Source organism: Uranotaenia lowii, chromosome 3, assembly GCF_029784155.1.
Source record: "Uranotaenia lowii strain MFRU-FL chromosome 3, ASM2978415v1, whole genome shotgun sequence".
NCBI lineage: Eukaryota > Metazoa > Arthropoda > Insecta > Diptera > Culicidae > Uranotaenia > Uranotaenia lowii.
In genome coordinates this window covers 253,514,567-253,536,120 of record NC_073693.1, presented here as the reverse complement: position 1 = coordinate 253,536,120, position 21,554 = coordinate 253,514,567, and the positions used below count along the sequence as shown (strand labels likewise).

Sequence of the window (21,554 nt, the reverse complement as noted above, 5' to 3'; positions counted from 1 at the left end):
TGATGACGTCTGTTATTGAAATTTGACTTGTACTCATTTAGGCATTTCACCCAATACCCATATTGTGGGAAATTAATGTGTTTTTTCAGTTATTAAAATCATTTTAATGTTCAGCGTAAGCCGCCATCTCGGATATCAAGATGGCGTCTGAAAGCGAAATTCAACTTCTAATCGTTTGGCCCTTTCACCCAATACATATTGTAGGGGTTTCATGCGAATTTAGGTCATCTACAGCATTTTAAGGTTCAGCGATAGCCGCTATCTAAGATTTCAAGATGACGTCTGATAGAGAAGTTCGACTTGAACTCATTTAGTTACTTCACACAATACCCATATTGTTGGAATTTTATGTGATTTTCAGTGATTAGAATCATTTTAAATGTTCAGTGGGACGCCGCCATCTTGGATTTCAATTCCCATATTGTGAGGGTTTCATGCGATTTTTAGTCATTTACAGGATTTTAAGGTTTAGCAAAAGTGGTCACCTAGGATCTCAAGATGGCATCAGACAACGAAATTCAACTTCTATTTACGGTTTCATATATTCCACAGGTCATTCACAACCAATCCCAGATTCAAAGATACTGTTCCATTTACGCTTAGCTTTTAATGAGGATAAATGTTAACGTCCTCACAAAGTTTTGCTGACCATATTAAAGCTAAAATTGTTACTTGGGTATAGATAGGGAAAATGGTCACAAACATAGTTGTGCAAAATTTTACAATTTTTTTTTAAATAACCGACCGCTCTAAAAACAATGTGAATGGTTCAGATTTCTCATACATCTGTTGAAATGTACACTTTTTCAAGATATTTTAAACTGAGTTTTTGATTTTCAAAAACCCAATTTCAACATAAAAATCGAAGTCCCCCTTTTTCCCGTGAACACTCCTTATTGAAAAAAAATATTATGGGTTAGTTTCCATTACTGTAAAGTTTTCATACTTCCTCATTACGATTCATCAGTGAACTTTAACTCTCAATTATTATTTGATTTAATCTTGAAAAAAAAATTGTTTTTCTGTTACATATCCCTGAAATAAATATGATACATATTATATTTTAAATTTTATTTTAAAATGAATCTTATATGTTTATAAATGTTATATACACTAGCAATTTTTTCTTGTGCAACTCTCTCTCCTCATGAAATTCATTGCTTTTATTCGTTTCTCTTTGCAAACAATCGTTTTATCTTACAATTTTTTAAAATAAACTTCTACATTCTATGAAGAGATGAATTACCGTAATGTATGTTTGTTACTTAATTTATCGGCCTTATCGGTGAAAAGTGATGTCCTTTTAGTTAGGATACCTTAAAAATATAATATTTTATAGATAGAAAAGAAAGTTTGATGAAATGCTGAACAAAAATTTTGATAAGTGAGGATAATGCTTTTTAATAAATTCTATACGCTCATTTTCACCATCTTTCATTTCTTCTAACTAACTATCCATCTATAAAGTTTCACAACCTTAAGATAATTTTTTTTTTGTTCCGATTATAGTCGATTTACCATCTTTATGGCATTGGCGACTTTGGAAAACTTATCCGGTACAACTGTGTTCGATGTCTACTCTTGGGGGTTTACTGACTTACCACCTAACCTAAAGCATGGATCACACAAAATCTGGACACGTTTATTACACCATAGCGCTCCTAGTTGTCGGATCTGGAATGTTTTGACAGTACTTAGTTCGGAAAAATTTCCTCTATCAGTGCTAAAAATTTCATTACGATTCGTTTTGTTCTAAAATAGTTACACGTGATGGAATCCGCGAGACGAAAATTAATTTTGGGACACTCACGTCAAAAACCAGACGAGGTTGGGTTCAAAAATCGCAAAATCAGTAAAAATTGTCAAATCATCCATGTGCAGCGTTCTCAAAATGGTTCCGTGGGATGCATACTATCGATCGGCAGGTTCATACCAAGTGGTTATAGTGGACCTAAGGATCGGAAACTGCATTTCGGACTATGACATCGCCAAGAAATTCAATGCCGACCGGTGCACCGTCAAAAGGATTCGTCTGCGCCAAGGAATAAGATCTTATCAGGGCCAGTAAGCAACCAAACCGGACATTGCAGAAGAATGTAGAAGCCAAATAACGGACCCAGAAGTTTTACAACAAGGTTCTAACGAAGTACGACGGATGCATCCTCATGGATGACAAAACGTACGTGAAGATGGATTTTAGGCGGCTTGCTGGCCAAAAATGTTACTAAGTCACTGGTCGAGGTGATGTCCCCGCCAAGTTCAAATTCGTTTTTTGCCGATAAATTTGCAAGAAAGTGTTTGATCTGGCAAGGTATTTGCAGCTGCGGATGAAAAACCCCGATTTTTGTGAAAAACAAGACCATGGACTCCGAAATGTACAAGGAGGAGTGCCTGAAAACTGTTTTATTTCCGTACATTAGATCTCACAAAGGACTTCTAAAGTTTTCGCAAGATTTGGCAGGCAGCCACTACAGCAAAGAGGTACTACAGTGGTATCGGGGACATGGGACGGATTTTGGTCGAAAAGGACATCAACCCACCAACTGCCCTCAATTTCGCCCAGTCGAAAAATTTTGGGCAATTGTCAAGCAGAAGATACAGAAGAATGGTAGGACGACTCAGGATGCAACAGAGATGAAGAGATTGTGGAACAAAATGGCCGCTGAGGTCAGCGAATAGGGTGTCTAAACTATGATGAGTGGTACCGTAAACTGGGGAAACTTTGATCACTTTTTTCATTTATTTTTGAATATTTTGGAAGAAGTTGCTTTTTCGTAATACCCAGGCCCGGGGCTTGTGATATAGCTCAGTTGGAAAGTCTGTTGTCTCCTGAGCCGATGTCCGCGAGTTCGAGCCCAAGAGCAAAACATCGAACGCAGTTGTACCGGATAAGTTTTTCAATAACGATCCGCCAACTGCAACGTTGATAAAGTCGCGAATGTCATAAAAAACGACTATAATCGAAACAAAAAAAAGTAATACCCAGACCCGTGCGAAGGACTCGTCCATGGGGGGGGGTTTCAAAATACAAATTTAGCCAAACATAATAACAATACCAAAAATACACAAGAAATAAGAAAATTGATTTGTAGACAATTTTCATACTCATAATTATCACACAAACTCAAAAAAAAATCAAAAATAAAATTTAGAAAACATTTTCAAAAACGAATCAAAATGAATATTTTAAACCAATGCTATTTCTGGTAAATCATTGATAAATCATTCATAATGATGCTCTTTATTTTGAACTAGGAATTTTCTTGAAAATAAATTCTAGCAGTCTATCCAATTTAGAATCAATATTTCTGAAACACCAAAAAAGAATGCAAATCAAAATTTCGAGTAATGCTTCGGACAGAATTGTTGCACAGATAAAGAATACATAAAATATAACACCAGATTTTACAAAAAATCAGAATTTTTTAAATAAACTTTAAATCACGTAAAAAAATAATGATAGAAAATTGTTTGAAATATTATAATGACTGTTATTCATTATTCATCTTATTTCACGTAAAAAAATAATGATAGAAAATTGTTTGAAATATTATAATGACTGTTATTCATTATTCATCTTATTTTACATTTCTTTTATCATTTTCAATCGAAGGATTAAAAAAATCCACTGTAATATCTTGAATTTGGAAAACAAAATTATCACGATTAGAAATGTGAATTCTCGATAAGGGAGAAAACATTTTGAACTGCAATAGTTGGTAAGGCCGGAACAAATTTCAAATCCTTCTTTTGTCACTCGGAGTTGGAGCATCGCGAGGGGGGGGGGGGGGCGGTGTACAATAAAAAAAAATAAGAAAAACAAACAAATTGCACGGAAGCTTGTATGCAAAAAAAATGCATACTATATCGTTGCACAAAACTTGTAAATCAAGTAATTTTGTACCGAATAATTCAATCAAATCAAGAAAACAAAAGGTGAAATAACATCCATCTTCTTAAATTTGTTTTTTGGTCTTTTAATCTTTCAGATATTGGATTTTTTAGCGAAATTTACATAAACTACTTCAAACTTTATTTATTTCCCCCCTTCGGGTTTTTTTAAATTTCGTAGGGGGGGTGACAAAAGAAGAAATTGATATTTGTTCCAGCCTAATTGAATTTTTTTTATAAAAAGAAGAAAAAAATTATTTTTTTCAAGACTGCCAGTGATCAAAGTCATAGATAAAACCCTTTTCTATATCAATATTCGCCCAGAAATTAAAATAAAAGGCAAAAAAAGTTCGAAAGTTCAAAATAAAAACTTAATGCATATATTAAGAAAACAACATGTTCAATTATACTGACAAATTGCAGATTGGGAAACAATCAATAAGAAACTGATAAAATAAAATTAATGAATTCCAAGTTTTGTTGTAAATATTCAATGCAAAATGATAATACAAATTGAGTTGAAATTGCGCATTCAAATTTAACTGGAAAGTTGCTACTTCGAATCGAATCAGTTATGAATAAGATAAATTAAAAATCATGATCGATTTAAAAAAAAAACATTGTTTAATATTTAGAAAATAAGATAAACTTTTAGAAAATAATTTCAATCGAAGGTTTTAAAGTTTGAAATTTCAAGATCTAAATATTTTGTCGCTGTCAATTGGAATATTAGGTCCTGAAAAGGACAGTAGGTGTACACTTTGTTTTGTTTTTTATTGAAAATTTAGTTTCAAATGCGAAGATTTTGTTTTCAGAACACAAAAATTCAGATTTGAAAAACGAAGACAAACTTAAGAAAAATATTTCGTAAAATTTAAATAGTTTTATTTAAAAATTCGGTAATTCCTTTTTTTGAAAATCAAAACAAAACATGAAGAAGAAAAATATTAGTTAAAAAAAATTTTCATTTAACTCAAGAGCTGCATTTTGATGCCTAGGAAGAAATGTTTGATTTGATAAGCGTCCTGAACTCAAATCTTTTGTCAATTGTTGTCTATTACGTTGCGTTTTGGTTATATGGAGTTTATAAGCTTTAAAATGTACCAGTTTTAAGCGAAATCAATCATTGATAACTTATGATGTAACAAATCTACGGTTACCGAAAAAAGTCAAATTCTAAATTTGTTAACTATACCCATTTAATTCAATTAAGGAATAATATTCCGATATCTAAAAAGTTAATTTTTACATATTATAAAAATTTGGAAAGATTCATCACAAGTATTTCTGACATACAGAATATTTCTTTACATTTAACAAAATTTGTTCAAACCTGCAAAACAATTAGATTTTTGTTTTAACAATATCAAAAATTCAATTTGGTTTATAACTTAATTATAAATGGGGAAAAGTACACAAGTTGAAAACCTCTATAACTTTTTTGTTGAATTCAAAATAACTTGAAGTCTTGAGGAAAGTTGAAAATTGATTTATACCTTTAATTTTAGATCTGGTGTTTTTGGTTCAAAGTTTTGTCAAAATAATGCAGACATTTCTAAAATGATTTTGAAATATTTTCAAAAGATATTCAAACAACAAAAGCTGATAGTAAAACTGCATCTTTAGATCCAGTGCACCTAAATGAGTCAACATTAGCTTTCCAATTAATAAAAATAAAATCAAAATTTTTAGTTACAAAAGTAAAGAATACAAGGTTTAAGATTTTAATTTGCTAATTTGGATGACCATCGTGAGTCATGATACATGGCTTCCAACTTATTGATGCATAAAATTAGTATGCGATTAATTAATTTTGAAGTATGTCAAGTTTATCGTTTCAATGCTAATAGTTGATTGAATTGCAAATCGAAATTAACAATTAAAAACTAGTTTCAAATCGTGAACGGCATATATGTATGTAATGTCGTAAAATAAAATGTCTCAAGCCTAGGATGATTTAAGATAAATTTCCGCCGGAGGCGAGAAACATTTCTGACTTTCTTGTTTACACTTGTTTAACACGTTTTAAGATTAAGTAATTTTTCTTTACTTTTTCGAAAAATTTTACTTGGAAAAAATCTTTATGGGGGGTGGGGAGCTAAACCCCTAACCAACTCCCACCCCCCCCCCCCCCACCCACCGTTCGCACGGCCTTGAGTAATACCTTAAAGCTTTAAAACCCTTACTGAGGTGTGGGGTATTAAACATGATCATTGATTAGAGTAAATTCAAACGACATTGGTGGTTTTAATTAAATGTTTGTTACAAAACCAGATTTCGAGTTTCGGGGTAACTTTGATCACTATGGTTTTTACGTATCTCAAAACATCAAAAACAAATATACTCAAAAGATAAACAATGTTGCTGCATACGTTTAGGGGCAAAAATTATAAACATTCTCAATATTTTTTTAGGCCTCAAAAACAAATAAAATTTTACCGCCATGCAATTCTTTAAGTCTTCGTACTATTCCCATGTTCTTTTTATCTTCAAACTTAACCATTTGATAGGGTTTTTAGCTATTTATCCTAAACGGTCTTTTCGATGGAAAATGACCGTTTTTTATTAATATCCGAAAATTATCATAGAATGACCATAAAAATAACACTTAAACTTAATCTAAACCAAGAAAAAAGATGAACTTTCACGTTAAACAACCCATTTGCTCCTAAATGCTTAAATTTGATAAGGAGATTGTTTATTTGTGAGCCTTTAAAAAAACCAGATATTTTAAGATTTAAAATTATATTTTTTGATATAAAAAAAATCTTCTAATAAAAACCAAATTAAGCTTATTTGCAACTTAATTTACAGGCTTTCAAACGCAATAAACAGTTTTCAGATATATTAACTTCATACTTAGTTAATAATGATTATCTGCCAAAATTTCATGTTGATCAAAGTTCCCCCAGTTTACGGTACTCGACGAAAAGTTTCACATTTCATCAAAATAGTTATATTTTTTATTATTTTTCCTTTAAAGTGCAATAAAAATCCCACATTTTGAGTACCAAACATTTTTATTTCGTTTACATAGCTCCGAGATAGACCCTTTTCAATGCGTCTAGATTTTGGGTGATCCATGCTTTATATCATAAGTCTGACCGATAAATTAAGTAACAAACATACTTCTAAATTTTCATAAAAGTGTTTAAAATCCAATCATTGAATACTATCACACCGATTTCAAAGCTGCCAGAAATTCCTTGTACCTCAAAGTCCTCCAATCCACACTTCGTTTGGCAATTTGAATGATTTGATCCAAAATGGAAGTATCAACAAAAGTTTCTCTCGCGTGTTCAACAAGTGACGAAAGTATCTCAAAGTCTGGCTTTGTCTCTATTCGTGCTGCCACTTTCCTTAGAATGTCGCGCTTGTCGGCTTCCTCCATGGATCGGAACAATTCGTCCAGCAGTTGATGTTGATCGTTTTGTGAACTGCTCGTTAAAGCTTTTTCCAAAACAAATTCAAAAATCATCCCTCTGTTGTCTTGCATCAGCAAAAATTCTTCTAAGGCTGGTACGGCCTCCAAAAGGGACGGGTAGAAGTCGGTTTTGCCCAGTGAAATATGTTTTCGGATTCTTCCTGTTACATCCGGGTCAGCTGTACCGTTGAAGCTCCACAGGAAGTCGTTTTCGAAAGTTAACTGTTTGAATAAAAATGGTCGTTTCATGTGCTCTGGAGAACCCTGGGTTAGGAATTTAGTCATTCCTATGGCACATTCGGGCATTCGCAATCGGCAGCTCCAAGTCGCTATCAGTGCGTTGAGGTCCTCTTGATCCTCTGAGAGATTGGTTATCTTGTTGAAAGGATTGTGTTCTTTTAGAACTGGAGATAAAAGATTTTTAAGGTAGGTTTCGAATTTTGAGCACTGTACGGTACAATTTGATAAATTCCAGAGGAGCAGAAAGTGGTCGGATGCTGATTTCCAGGGTAGGTAATAAGGTTCGTTGCGTAAAGTTTGGGTAACTATTTTGAGGGTTGATGCGTAGTTGCTGTGCCCTAGGAACGCCGCATGGAGAACATCTCCTAGAAGGACGGCTCTCGTGAAACTGTCCAAGTTGGAAATTTCCTTTTGTAAAATCTCGAGGGTTGGTGAGTCATATATTACTTGGAAGTATCGATGTTTTGAAGAAGCTGGTTGAAATTTGGTAAAATTAAGAGGCTGACGCTCACAGTTGATCCAGTTTTTTTCAGAGCCGTTTATTTCAAACCACAGCGAACGGCAGTTGTTCTTTAAGTCATTACTCTTTGGCTCTGATAAAGACCTTATTTGTTGAGCAACCATTTTCGAAGAGCTTTCTTTTGTTACATTGAGTACAGGTATTCCTGCAGTAGAAAGCCAAGTTTTGTAAAAGTTTGCTTTGGTGCTGCCTCCTGAAAATGGTCCGGAAGTAAAAGTTTCAAGAAACGTTGTTGCAACTGAGCTATGTTTAGATACTTTTGACAGTAGCTTGATGGAATCGTTCAAGAAATTGGCTGACCCAACAGTATGTGCCAAGTTATTGAACAAGCAAAACGATTTAAGGCCGAATTCCTTCCTCGGCATCAATCTTGGGAATGGAGTCTTTTCATCATATAATGGTTCGCTAGTAGTAAGAGATTCCAGGACTAAAAGTTTCCAACACTCACTGTATTGCTTCTCCGTGGGTCGATCTGGAAACATGTAGTCCCGAACCTGAGTGCTGAAGTACCAGGACAGCCCTTCAACGATGAACATCTCACGCCAAGTAGTTGGCTTCAATTTGCTCAGAATATAATGACGTAAAAGACTTCGGGAAAGCTGTAGAACTAAATAATCGTGATCTTCCGATGAGTTGGCAGAGACGACAAACGGCAGTCCAACTAGTCCCGGTCCACCGAAATATTCCTCGGACATCGAAGGTACTGTGAGAAGAGATAAGTTTGTTGTTGGATACTCCAAACCAAACGTGTCTCCGATGAAATCCAAAATGTCCGAAGCATAGCTGATGCCGTCAGTAAGTTCGGCAAATCTATCGCTGGTGAGTCCTTGGATGGTGGGATTCGATCTTTCAGATTCTTCTATTTCGTTGAACTCGTTAATCGAAAAAGCCAATTCAAATGGCGCCATCGGCTTTTCAGAAGTAAACTTTTGGCTGGTCCGGTTAGGGTCATCCTCGTCAAAGCTGTCATTCTGTTGGGACTTCAAGTTACTCACGGCGCTGTACTGCTGATCAAAAGTCAGCTTCAAACTAAATGTACTCTTCAAATGCGGCTCATCGAAGCAAGGAAAGGCGCTTCGAGCATGGTTCGGGTAGAAACTAGTCATCACCATCCAGCTAATCGCTTCCACTTCATGGTCATAATGATAACTGCGAAACAATCCAATTGGTTCCGTATTCAGCGCCTTGATGAAGGCAATCGTCAAAATATATTTGTTACCTGTAAATATTAAGGAAAAGTCATAGTTAACTTATATAAAAAAAACTAGCTGACCCGGTGAACTTCGTTTCACCATTACATTAATAAATCGTTATAAATGTTTAACTTCATCTACACATACTAAACTTCTTCGAGCTTGTGTATCAATTTTTTATGAACATCGTCTTAAAATTGTTAAAGGTTTGTTTCATTTCAAGTTTATAAGTATGGGAGCCCACCTTCAGCATCAACAAATCAAGTTAATATTTATTCAACTAAAGTTTAAACATTTGTAGGAAAATTATAAATACAAGCTAAATCTGGGATAACGGGCCGGAAAATATCTTGGTCCGAAGAAAGAAAGAATTATCCGGGCTTTCTCGGTAGCTAAACTGACTTGTTATAAAGCCAAAAAAAACAAATCTATTCCTTCGATCCGGAAGCTGTCGTAAACATCGGATGGAATAGCGATTTTTATTTAAGATGAAGTGTTACAACTCGTCCTCAGAAGGAATACTCCAGCGAAGTCATTTATCTGATGAAAGACCAGGTAACGTGCTGAAGAATTTGCTATGAATATTTACCAAAATATTCACATAATTAGTTGCGCAGCTATTGAAGCTTCTTTTGACCCTGCAAAGCATCATTTAATTTCAGAGCTATAAAAAAGTATGTTCTTCAAGCTGGAACTTGCTTTCAAGAAACCACAAAGGCAATGGATGAAACAAAGCTCAAAGGGAAAAAAAACGAAGGGTAGACGACAACTTAAAAAATAAGAAACAAGAAATGATAAAACGCTTAATTGAATATTGTACTTTTTACACATTCCACGTACTTGCGTCCTGAGAGTCTGCCTCTTATTCAATGTATTGATGTAAAGGCGGATATTTAGAAGTGCGTTTAAATTAAGCTTGCCAGATTGCCCGGTTTTATCCGGGTTTGCCCGAATATTTGATGCAAAACTTCGAGAATGTCCGGTCCGGCCCGGTTGCCCGGATATCATGAAAAAAGTCCGGATATTGCCCGGATTTTTTCAAAATTTTCACAAAGAAACCAAAAAATAAATTAAAGTTTTTGAGTAAGTTCAGCAAAATCGATTAATGGTATGGAAATTTTCAACGGTTGTTTCAAATAATTTCGCTGATTTACTTTTATAAACCTTTAAATATTTAAGTGTTCCAAAAAGATTTAGGAAGTCTGCATTACATTAATAAAATTAATATTTCATTTTTTTTTTTGCTTGAGGGGATGAATAACACGAGAGTGTTAAAATCCCAGAAAAACAAAAAACAAAAACAATTTTTTTTTGCATTTTTTCTTTGCTTTTATATATAGATAATACCTAAATTTTGCCCAGTTTTTGCCCGGTTTTTGGATTTGAAAAATTGAAATCCATTCCCGGATTTTACCAGGTTTTTTTTTTAAACTAATGCCCGGAATTACAAGGCCCGGATGGGAGTGGAAAAAAATCTGGCAACCTTAGTTTAGATAGAGCCTCATTCGGTGTGTTTCGTTTGGCGCCAGCTTAAAGGGTGATACGGTCAAAATTTGGTCAATGGAAAACGCGTGTAATTCGGTGAAATCGTTTATTTAAAAAATCAAATTAAATTTCTTTTTCAAGTTTAATTAGTATAAAATTCAGGAAAAATATTCAGTTAGGCTTCCGCTTTTCCAAATCCGAATTGCCGGGCCTTACGCTTAACCTCTGCCATCAGAATTTGTACAGCCACTTTGTCCACCTTCTTCGCCGCAGAAAGCCTGTTTGCCTTGAACTGCTGCTCGTCCTTAGCAGTTTTTTGGTCTTCTTTAGGTTCCGCTTGACAATAGCCCAGTATTTCTCAACTGGGCGGAGCTCTGTCGTGTTGGGAGGGTTCTTGTCCTTGGAAACCACCTGCACGTTGTTGGCGGCGTACCACTCCATGGCCTTTTTACCGTAATGGCAAGATGCCAAATCCGGCCAAAACAGTACGGAACAACCGTGTTTCTTCAGGAAAGGCGGCAGACGTTTATTCAAACACTCATTCACGTAAATTTCTCGGTTGACAGTCCCGGAAGCTATGAAAATTCTACTTTTCAAGCCACAGGTGGCTTGCCAAACCAGATATTTTTTCGCGAACTTTGACAGTTTCATGTGCTCGAAAATATCTGCTACCTTTCCCCTTCCTTTTGCCGTATAAACCTTCTGTCCCGGAAGCTGCTTTTAGTCGGCTTTGACGTAGGTTTCGTCGTCCATTACCACGCAGTCAAACTTCGTCAGCATCGTCGTGTACAGCCTCCGGGATCGCGCTTTGGCCGTCGTATTTTGTTTATCATCGCGATTTGGAGTCACTATCTTCTTGTAAGTCGATGGTCCGGCTCGTTTTTTTTTTTGCCCGATGCACGGTTGTAGACGATACACCCAGCTTATTTGCGGCATCTCGGAGAAAGAGGTTAAGGTTTCTCTCGAAACTACCGGCAACTCTCTTTGTCGTCTCAGCGGCTTCCGGTTTTAGATTTCCCCCCGATCCAGACTTCCTGGCTGTCGACAAACGTTCCCCAAACACTTTAATTACGTTTGTTACGGTTGATTTGGCAACTTTTAGCGATTTTGCCAGCTTTGTGTGCGAGTAGCTCGGATTTTCGTGATGCGCGAGCAAAATTTTGATACGCTGCTCTTCTTTCTTGGACGGCATTTTGACAACTAAAGAGTGAATTCCAAAATCAAAATAGGAGCAACATTCTACAAACACACACTTTCAAAATGAGGGGTGTTCAGGTTTTTTAAATGCAAAATTGAAAGAAATACGTCAAGTTGATATTGACCAAATTTTGACCGAATTTTTTTTTTTGGTTTTATATGTGAAACTTTATCATCCTTGTGATACCCGTGTTTAAGGTTTTACAATCAATTAAAAGTGAAAAGTATGAAAACCTTCAGAAATCATCAAAACGGATGGAAGATATTCAACAAAGATATTTGGTTTTGAAATCCAGGTGGATTATTTAAAATTTGAGCTTAAATGTTAAAAGTAAGTCTTATTTGTCTCAAATATTTATTCATGAAGTTCTCACACAAACTTAGCTCAAAATATGAATAACTATATTTTGAAGAAAAGCGGGGGATTTTTTTTTCAGAATAAACCCCTAAAAATGCTCTTTACTTCTAATTATCCTGAATATGATAGATGGAAGATAGATTATTTAATGCAAATAAACCATCCTAAACATTAATACACTCTACAATCAATAACCAAGCTCGTAGAATAATATTTCTGGTCATGGTACAATCAGTGATGAGAAGTTTTATGAGGTTTTTCAAATGAAATAATGATCACTCTGTACGTCACTTTACAACTTTTTCTCTTAATTTGTATCACATATGTAGATGTCTTCTACCAAACTGTAGCTAGGGAAATTTCCTATGAAATCGTGTAATTCACGTATATAGTTGGATAACGCTAAAGCTAAGAGCGTTTTCAAAGTGGATAATTTGATTTTGTCTTTGAAAAAAAAAACCATTAAAAAGGTTAAAAAATCTTCAAAAACCATTTTTCTAGACCCCCCCATTGGATTATTTTAAATTAGGGTCCAAATGAAAGGGGAAAGACCCAGCTTTTGAATGGTGCAAAAATTAGCGATGTTAATTTGTAAAAAATCTCAATCTCGAGTAATACAAATTAAACCAACTAGCATTAATTATGGTTTTATTATAGCATTTCTTGTACAAATCGTTTTATAATGGTTTTATAACAGTCATAAAAAATGCTTATATTCTTGTTTCGACCATTTGTTTTCAGATAGTTATAGTTTTGAAAACGATAATAAAGCTTTTACATAACATACAGTTTTAGTTGTTTTGAAAGAGTTCTGAATGCTTTGTTTAAACTACAATAAAACACTAACTTACAAAGTTTGCTCCAAGCTTTCTTCTGCATCATTTATAATAGCACTCAGTGCTTGATTATCAAACCGACATAAAACTTGGTGACAGTCCTCGATCAAGATGTCAAAACAGGTCACGCTCAGGTTAGATTGCTCATATTTGAATTAAAATTCTCGTTTTACACATTTTCGATAAATTATGTGAGTTGGTTTGGAGTTAAAATAAAAAAAAAAATATAAAAATTTTTGAAAAAATTTAAATCACCGGAAGTGGTATGGATATCTCTACAATATTGAGTAAAAGGGCCCAACTAGTAAGAAAAAAAATTTGTTGCTTGACGCCAACAATAATCCAAAATGGCGGCTCGCTTTTATTTTCAAAGCTGTAAATAACTGTAAATCTTATGAAACATCCACAATATGGGTATTGGGTGAAAGCACTAAATTAGAGCACTAGAGGTCGAATTTCTTTGTCCGTCGCCATCTTAAATTCCAAGATGGCGGCTACCGATCAACATAAAAATACTGTAAATGATCGAAAATCGCATAAAACCCTTACAATAGGGGTATTAGTTCAAGAAGATTAACGAGTTGTAGTCGAATTTCGATGTCTGATGCAAATCTCAAAATCCAAGATGGCGGCTTTTGCTGAACTTTAAAATGTTGTAAATGACTGAAAATTGCCTAAAACAACCACAAAACAGACTCCGTTCGTTTTTTGCAACATTCGTTTTTTGCAACATTCGATTTTGGCAACATCCGATTCTGACACATATGCCAAAAGAGAACGGTTTTGAGAAGCAACATTACCTAATAGTTTTCGCTATAACAGAACCAATATAATTAAGACAAACATCAACAATATGTTTTCACGTTTTCTAATGGTAGTCAAATACAAAAAGAAAACATTTTTTTCTAAATTTGAAGAGTACTCAAAAATGACAAAAAGATGAAAATTTCAAATAAAAAAAATAAAAAATAAAATTTAAAAAAAATCAAATATCTACATACCAAAGACTTAAAATGACAATAAAAAGCTAAAAAAGATTGAAGAATGACATTAATAACAAACATGAAAAAAAAACAAAAATTATAGACAAAACAAGAAAAGTGCAAAATGCATCAGAAACATGATTAAAAAATAAATAATAAATAAAAATGATCTGAAATTGACTTAAAATTATAAACAGTACTTTTTATCCAGGGCTGGAAAACAGAAAAAATGAAAAATAAAAAGCACTCAAACGTCAATTTGGTCTGATGAAATCATCGAGCAGTGAGCAGGTAACAATTTTTTTCATTAAAATGGTTATTATTAAAACTCTATTTAAGTTTTTAAGAGAGTTTTGCATTGAACAGGTTTACAAATTTCACCAAAATAAGCCTGTCTTTTCTAGAAAACAATAATTTTGCCTATTTTGTTTGGTTCCGGCACGCATTTTAATCTTTGACGATAACAACTCTTTTCAAAAAGTGTTCAGTTTTTTGCCGAAAATCAAAAAAAAATGCTGCAGCAAATCTTTATTTGCCTGACCTAGGTTTCTATGTAGTTAGTAGTGAAAAAAAAATGAGAAAAAAGCCGTTCGTATTTGGCAATATTTGATTTTAGCAACACAAAATGTTCAGTAGACTGCCCCAAATTTGAATGGAAAATTTCAAGCTTGTGAAATGTTATGCGCTGCAGGCTTTAGTAGATCCTTAGCCTAGTACAAGGCCTCATGCCAAATTTTGGCCAGATCGGATCACGCGAAGGGGTTGCTCAACGAGCCTAAAGCTTGTATGGGATTTTGAGACATTATGTTCGGGTGGAACATGAAAATCCAGTTTTTCATAAATAGCTTTGGTCCCCTTCGGCCGATTGCTTTTGAAAACGGGTTTTCTTGGAGCCTTAACTATGACAAATATTTCTTCGGAAGACTGCATTACAATTCAACTTACTGGACTGGATTTTCATGTTCCTCCCGAACATAATGTCTCAAAATTCCATACAAACTTTAGTCTTGTTGAGCGACCCCTTCCCGTGATCCGATTTGGCCCAAATTTGGCACGAGCCCTTGTACTAGGCATAGGATTAATTTAAGCCTGCAGCGCATAACTTTTTCAAATGTCGGGTCATTTGAGGCACTCTAATGTTCAGGCGTGTTGCCGTAAACGAACGGGGTCTGTTCATGGTGAAAGGGAACAACGACTCTAAATCGCTAGCTAAAATAAATAATACTAAATGCAACAGGACGAAAAAGGATATCAAAAACAAAATTGCAGCTTGACATAACATTGATTGCGAAATTCGGGTTCTCTTAATTAAGCCCTTTCACCCAATACCCCTTTTGTGGAGATTTGATGCGATTTCGAGTCACCAACACCATTTTAAAGTTCAGCGGAAGCCGCAATCTTCATTTACAGTATTTTCTAGTTGAACGGTAGACGCCATCTTACATTTCAAGATTGCATCGGGCAACAAAATTCAACTTCTAATCGTGTTGCCCTTTCACCTAATAACCCGTATTGTGGATGTCTCAAGAGATGTTAAGTAATTTTCAACTTTGAAAATAAAAGCTAAAGCCGAAATCCTGTATTAATGATGGCGTCAGATAGTGGAATTCGATTTCTAATTATTTGGTCGTTTTTATACCCCAAATACCCTTATTTTTTTGAGGGTTTCTTCTGTTAATTTTGTTCGGTGGTATTTAAAAAAAAATCACTAGTTTCACGTTTCATTTTACTTTTGTTCGACCATCCTAAAAAAAAAGCAATGTTTCCGCCTGTTAGGGCCGACTGTCTGCTTTAACTACCCATATTGTGAGAGTTTCATACGATTTTGAGTGATTAAAATCATTTTAATGTTCAGCGGAAGCCGCCATCATGATATGAAGATTGCGTCTGATAGCGAAATTTGACGTCTACTCGTTGATCCCTTTCAACCAATACCCATATTGTGGGAGTTTTATGCAATTTTCAGTGATTTACTGCATTTGAAAGTTCAGTGGAAGCTGCAATCTTGGATTTCTAGATGGCGCCCCGATCAGGAGAGCATATTATGATCATATCTAATTTTAATATGCATACAACTTTCCATAAAACACGGACATCGAAGTCAACGGCCCAAACCGCACTTTAATGAAATTCGCTCAACCCACATAAAATTGAATTCAATTTTTGGGAAACCATAAATGAAGCATGGTTTTAGTAAATTATGTGGGTTATTGGAATTCCTCTAGAAATTTTTCTCGAAGCATTCATATCTTGATGAGTTATTATTAAGTAAGGTTTTGTTCTGCCCAGTATCAAGCTATGCTCTCTAAACAAGATATAATCTAGATTTGAGCATATCAAAAATTGATATAATATATTGATTGATATTGATATAATCGTATAGACTTTTTGATATGATTTTAGATATTTTAACATCCTATGAGTACTGAATTATAACTCTTTTTGACAGAAAAAAAATTGAGTATCAATATATCTCATTTTGAAATAATTTTGATTTTTCCTCCTGATTGGGGCCCGATAGCGAAATTTGACTTCTTCTAGTTAAGCCCTTTAACCCAATACCCATATTGTGGGGGTTTCATGCGATTTTTATTCAATTACAGCATTAAAGTTGAGCTGAAACCGCCATCTGAGATTTCATGGTTCCGTCGAAAAGAAAAAAAAATCGACTTCTTCTAGTTCAGCCCTTTCACCTGATACCAATATTGCTGAGGTTTGATGAGATTTTAAGTCATTTACAACATTTCAAAGTTCAGCGGAAGCCGCCATCTTGGATTTTAAGATGGCGTCAGACAACGATTTTCGACTTTAACTCATGGACTATTTCACGGGTCATTCACAACTAATCCCTTTTCATTTTAAAAGTTGTCTTTCATTTGCTGTGTAAATGATTTTCAACTCAGAAATGAGGAACTCATCCTTACCGTGTAGTTGAATGGCTTGCGAGGGAAATGTAAAATTTTAGCTTTTTATGTCGCTCTTATAAAATCATTGTAACACTAATTTGATCTGACCATAGTAAAATTATTAAGCATTGAATTGACTAACGCCATGTTGGTTGCAAAATCGAAACGCACAAAATGACGCCATATTGATGGATTCACAATTTTCAAGAAGGGTGTTTTGCCAATCGTTGTCCACTTATTCATTGTTGCACGGAATTACTAAAATTGTCAATATTTCAGTTGTTTTTCACAAAAATAAAATGGATTATGTTAATTGGAATGTTTACTGATGAAATGAAGCTTTTAACGATTTTTCTGCTGTAAAATATGCATCTAAGGGGCCGTTCACATACCACGTGGACAACTTAGGGGGGGGGGGGGGGTGTATGGAAATGTCCACGGAGAGGGGGATAGGGGTTTGAGTCATGTGCACGTGGACATACTTACCTCAAAAATATTTTGTAGAGGTGATGTTTTTATCAAAATCGTAAAATTGCAAGCTTTCCATTTGAGGTATTAACAATAGTAGTCACTTGAAAGCAAAAGATAAATGTGATAATTTAGAAATTTAAAATTTTTAATATTATTTTATACCAAGAAATTTTAATTCGTTTTTTTTTTCAAAATCAGCCAATTCAATAATAAAAAGGCAAAAAGTAGTGTTTTTAACTGTCAAATTAGATTTCCAAGAAAAAAAACTATTTCAAATTTGTCCACGTGGACATCCAGGGAGGGGGGTAGGGGTTTGCCAAATGTCCACGCTTGTCCACGGAGGGGGAGGAGGGGGTTAAAAATCTCATTTTTCTGTCCACGTGGTATCTGAACGGCCCCTAACTACAGTACTAATTTTTCTTATTTTTTTCGCGCGATTTTTGTGCTAAACATTAAGTTTAAATACTTTATTATCAATTAAATTAACTTTTTGAAAAGATATATATTAAATAAATCAGACGAACGATCTGAAACTTTCGGCGTGGTTGAGTCCATTTTTTAGCTTTAAATCGACATTCATTTGAAAAACGATCGACTTCCAAGTGAGTCCTAAAGCAAATATTTTATAAAATTATATCTCCTTCATAGTGATAAAGAGAGGCAAAACAGATCGCGTCCTTTTATCCTTCCGCCAGTGAAAAGGCACTTTGAAAAAAAAAAAATTAATACCTTTCTGTTCATTCTATGAAATTTATTTAACACAAATTTTATGTTGGTAGGGCAAATAAAGAAAAAAGCTCAATACTTGGCAAAAAAAAAAGGCAAATAACACTTCACTTTGATAGCTCTGGTTAAATTCAGCAGCAGATGTGTGTTTCTGATTAAATTTCAAGTGTGGTAAATGCCATTCCAGACTCTCAAACCGGCGGTTTCGGGTTTTTTCCTCGATTTTAGGTCTGAATTTTCCCAATGTGCATTGGACGGTTTATATGGAAGGCCCCCTAAAAAGGGGTCGCCTCCAAATTGAATTTCATTTGAACTGGAAGTTCTCATAATAAGCTTCCTTAACAAATATCAGCCTCTTCGACCACATGGTGACTGAGCCTTAAGAAGGTTTTTAAAATGTGCAATCATTTAAAAAAATCGGACAACATTAGGCACGAAATAAAATTTGCCTGTGCAACAATTGGGCACAGAAAAGCTGTTTTAAATGATTTTTATGTCACTTTTATCGAACACTTGAACTATTGGATTTTGTTGACCAATCCTGTATGAGTGTAATCGACAAAAAAAAAACGAATGATTTTTTTTGAAATGACTGAAATACAGCATAAAAACCAAAATCATGTGCTTAGCTGTTCAACGATTGACAAATCACCATATTTGAAAATATTTTTTCAGTCATATTTTCCATCAATTCCATCATGATGACGAGCCGCATTTATTTTAAGATACTATTTCATACACACTTTACCTAAACCACATGTGCCAAAATCGGGTGTTGCTTAAAACGAACGGGATCTGTATATAGCTAAATTGGGCTCACCCACCAAATTTCAGATTTTTTTTGGATACACTTGCTTACTGTCCCTGCTGTTATTTGCTACACCTACGATTTTTGAATTTTCATTTTTTTACAAAATGTTTTAAATTCAGATTCAAAATCAATGCAGATTCTTTTAAATAAGTTTTTGAATAAAAAAAAATTAAGAAAAAATCATCAAAATTTATTTACCCAATTACCTTTTTCAATCGTCGATTCGAAATGAACTGTAACAGTGTCACTGTTCTGCCAATAGAAGAACCGTTTTATGCCAATGCTGGTATTTTTACCATCTTTCATCTGCATCGAAGCCTGGTCTTCAATAATCAACAGTCGTTTCCAGTGTAGCGAAACGCTACTGGAGCTATCCGAACAGCTCAAATGTATCGCAACCAATCCGCTGGCTTGATCCATTCCTCGAGAACCGCCGGAAAAACTGTACTCCAAATCGTAATGCTCCGGAACACAGTTATTTGGAATCGGAGCATTCCTCGAGCCCGGATCCAACGAAAACATAAGCGAAAACAACACCCACAATGGAGTAGCCATCATTCCAAGCCACTCGACTGCTCAAAACTGAAAAACAACCGCCGCTGTTTCCCGAAAACCGATTTATTAGTGACGCTTCGAAGCGCTAATGGCACTATAATAGTCCTACAACAGATTTGCATCCCGAATCCAAACAAAACAATCCTATTGAAAATTGGCACTTTGAGTTCGTCGAATTCCCTCACTTCCGTCGTTAATCTCGTTTTACCACAACAAACTAAGCCCCAGCTTAACCCTTGTTGTTTATCGGCCATTGCTAGTCACTCGTAATAATACTAACTCTAATCCCGGTGATAATAAACGGTAGCCATAAATTAAGCCGCACTTCGTCTTCCCTTTCAGCCAAGCCCCCATCCCTAAACTGGTCAAGGACTACCCCAACAACAACGTGGTGGCCATCGTCATCTTCCGGCTTGATGGTGGCGCCGGGAAAACTCTCTCAAATTCAAAACTACCAACCGTTCTAACGGCATGCCTAAACAGGAAGTTTATTATTTGTGCCCCCAAACCCGTTAGTTAGCTAGCTAGTTAGTCATTCCTTGTTGTTTCGTTGCTGGTTTCCGTTTATCCGAAACATTTGTAAACGGTTAAAGTTAAGAGCATTTTACCAGAGTTTATTTGAATTGATCCCAGCGGGGTTGTCTATAATATTGCTCGACAAAACCACCATCGAGCTACTACTCCTAGTATGTGTGGCTAGTTTGGCAAGCTTTATAGTCGTGTATAGGTGGTTGGCGAAATTGAACAACACTCAAATTGGTTTCAGAACTGCGGGAGTGGTTGCTTTCTCTAACCTTATGCCGGAGCATCTTGCCACATCGGCGATTATCTCATTAGCTTGAGGCGCTTTTCTGGTTGAAGCAAAATAACATTGGATTCTGCTGTACCCTTCTTTTAAGACTTTAAAAACACCTTGAAAATGTCTTTCAAATAAACTTAATGAAAAGCATATTATTTAAAACTTTTCGAAAAAGGATCTGCCCGCTATTAAGGCAATATTACTAATAATGTTAAATACACACATATGTATTTCCAAAAATTGGTTGTTTTTAACCACCGTTTTTTTTTTATTGCTGAAGAGTTAACATAAGACCTCTGCAAAAAATGACTTATTGCTCCCAAACGTTTTTTCGATGCCTTTTGGATCACCAAACATCAATATAAAATTTGAGATGATTTGGTTGTAAAGTGGATATTTTCGGATGTGCAAAAACGGAACAACTCGAAAGACTCGAAAGGTTAAACAGAATAAAGAAACACGTGTCTATATTGTTCGAGTTTCGATAACAGAAAGGGAAGAGTCTGACAGCTCACACACTGTCATTGCGTAACTTCAGTAGAAGCCTTGCGTTGTAGGAACGGGCTTTATGCATAGGGTTGCAACCTTAACACCCCTGCTCAACCTTTGCAGATCGCCAACCATATGTTGGATCGATGTCGCCGAAACACTGGTGCCGGTAGCCCCTTGGTCATCATGTCGGCCTACTTTTCAGCAGTTGGCAGATACTCCAATCTAATCCGCCTGTCCTGGATCAGTTCCCTGAGGAAATGGAACTTCACATCCATGTGCTTGATTCGGCCAAAGTCCTTCGACTCTTCGGCAATCCTCATCGTTGACTGATTGTCTTCAAAAATCGTGACAGCCCCTTCGATCTTACAGCCAAAATCTAGCAATAGTTTCGCCAACCATATTTCGTGGCAAGCAACTTTGCACAAAGCCGTGAGCTCGGCTTCCGTAGACGAGAGTGAGACTGTTTGTTGCTTACGAGTGATCCAACTCACTGTACAGCCGAAGACCTTCAAAATTCCGCCACTTACGGAACGCCGATCCACCGTATCGTTCGCCCAGTCCGCATCCGAATGGACTAGCAACGTCTGTGCCTTCTCATCTCGTCGATACTCCAGTCCCAAGCTTAATATACCCTGTACATTGTGTGGTGCTGGAATGAATGTATGGG

The 21,554-nt window shown here is 35.4% G+C and overlaps 1 protein-coding gene across 1 annotated transcript; it reads right to left on the bottom strand.

The window, feature by feature from the left end:
* Window positions 1-7,066: 7,066 nt before the first annotated feature.
* On the bottom strand, window positions 7,067-19,596 carry LOC129753300 (glutamyl aminopeptidase-like). The gene is made up of 3 exons (XM_055749102.1): window positions 19,248-19,596; window positions 8,524-9,294; window positions 7,067-7,719 (listed from the first exon to the last, which is right to left on the bottom strand). The coding sequence occupies exons 1-3, from the start codon at window positions 19,594-19,596 to the stop codon at window positions 7,067-7,069; spliced, it is 1,773 nt and encodes a 590-aa protein (XP_055605077.1).
* Between the last annotated feature and the right edge of the window lie 1,958 nt (window positions 19,597-21,554).

Bases quoted from the DNA above. Each gene is read 5' to 3' on its own strand.
- LOC129753300 (XM_055749102.1), bottom strand. From the start codon at position 19,596: ATGGCTACTCCATTGTGGGTGTTGTTTTCGCTTATGTTTTCGTTGGAT. The intron at 9,295-19,247 runs GTAATTGGGTAA...TAATATTTACAG, and splicing joins CGAATCGACGATTGAAAAAG to GTAACAAATATATTTTGACG. The intron at 7,720-8,523 runs GTGAGTGTTGGA...TTTTATCTCCAG, and splicing joins ACCCACGGAGAAGCAATACA to TTCTAAAAGAACACAATCCT.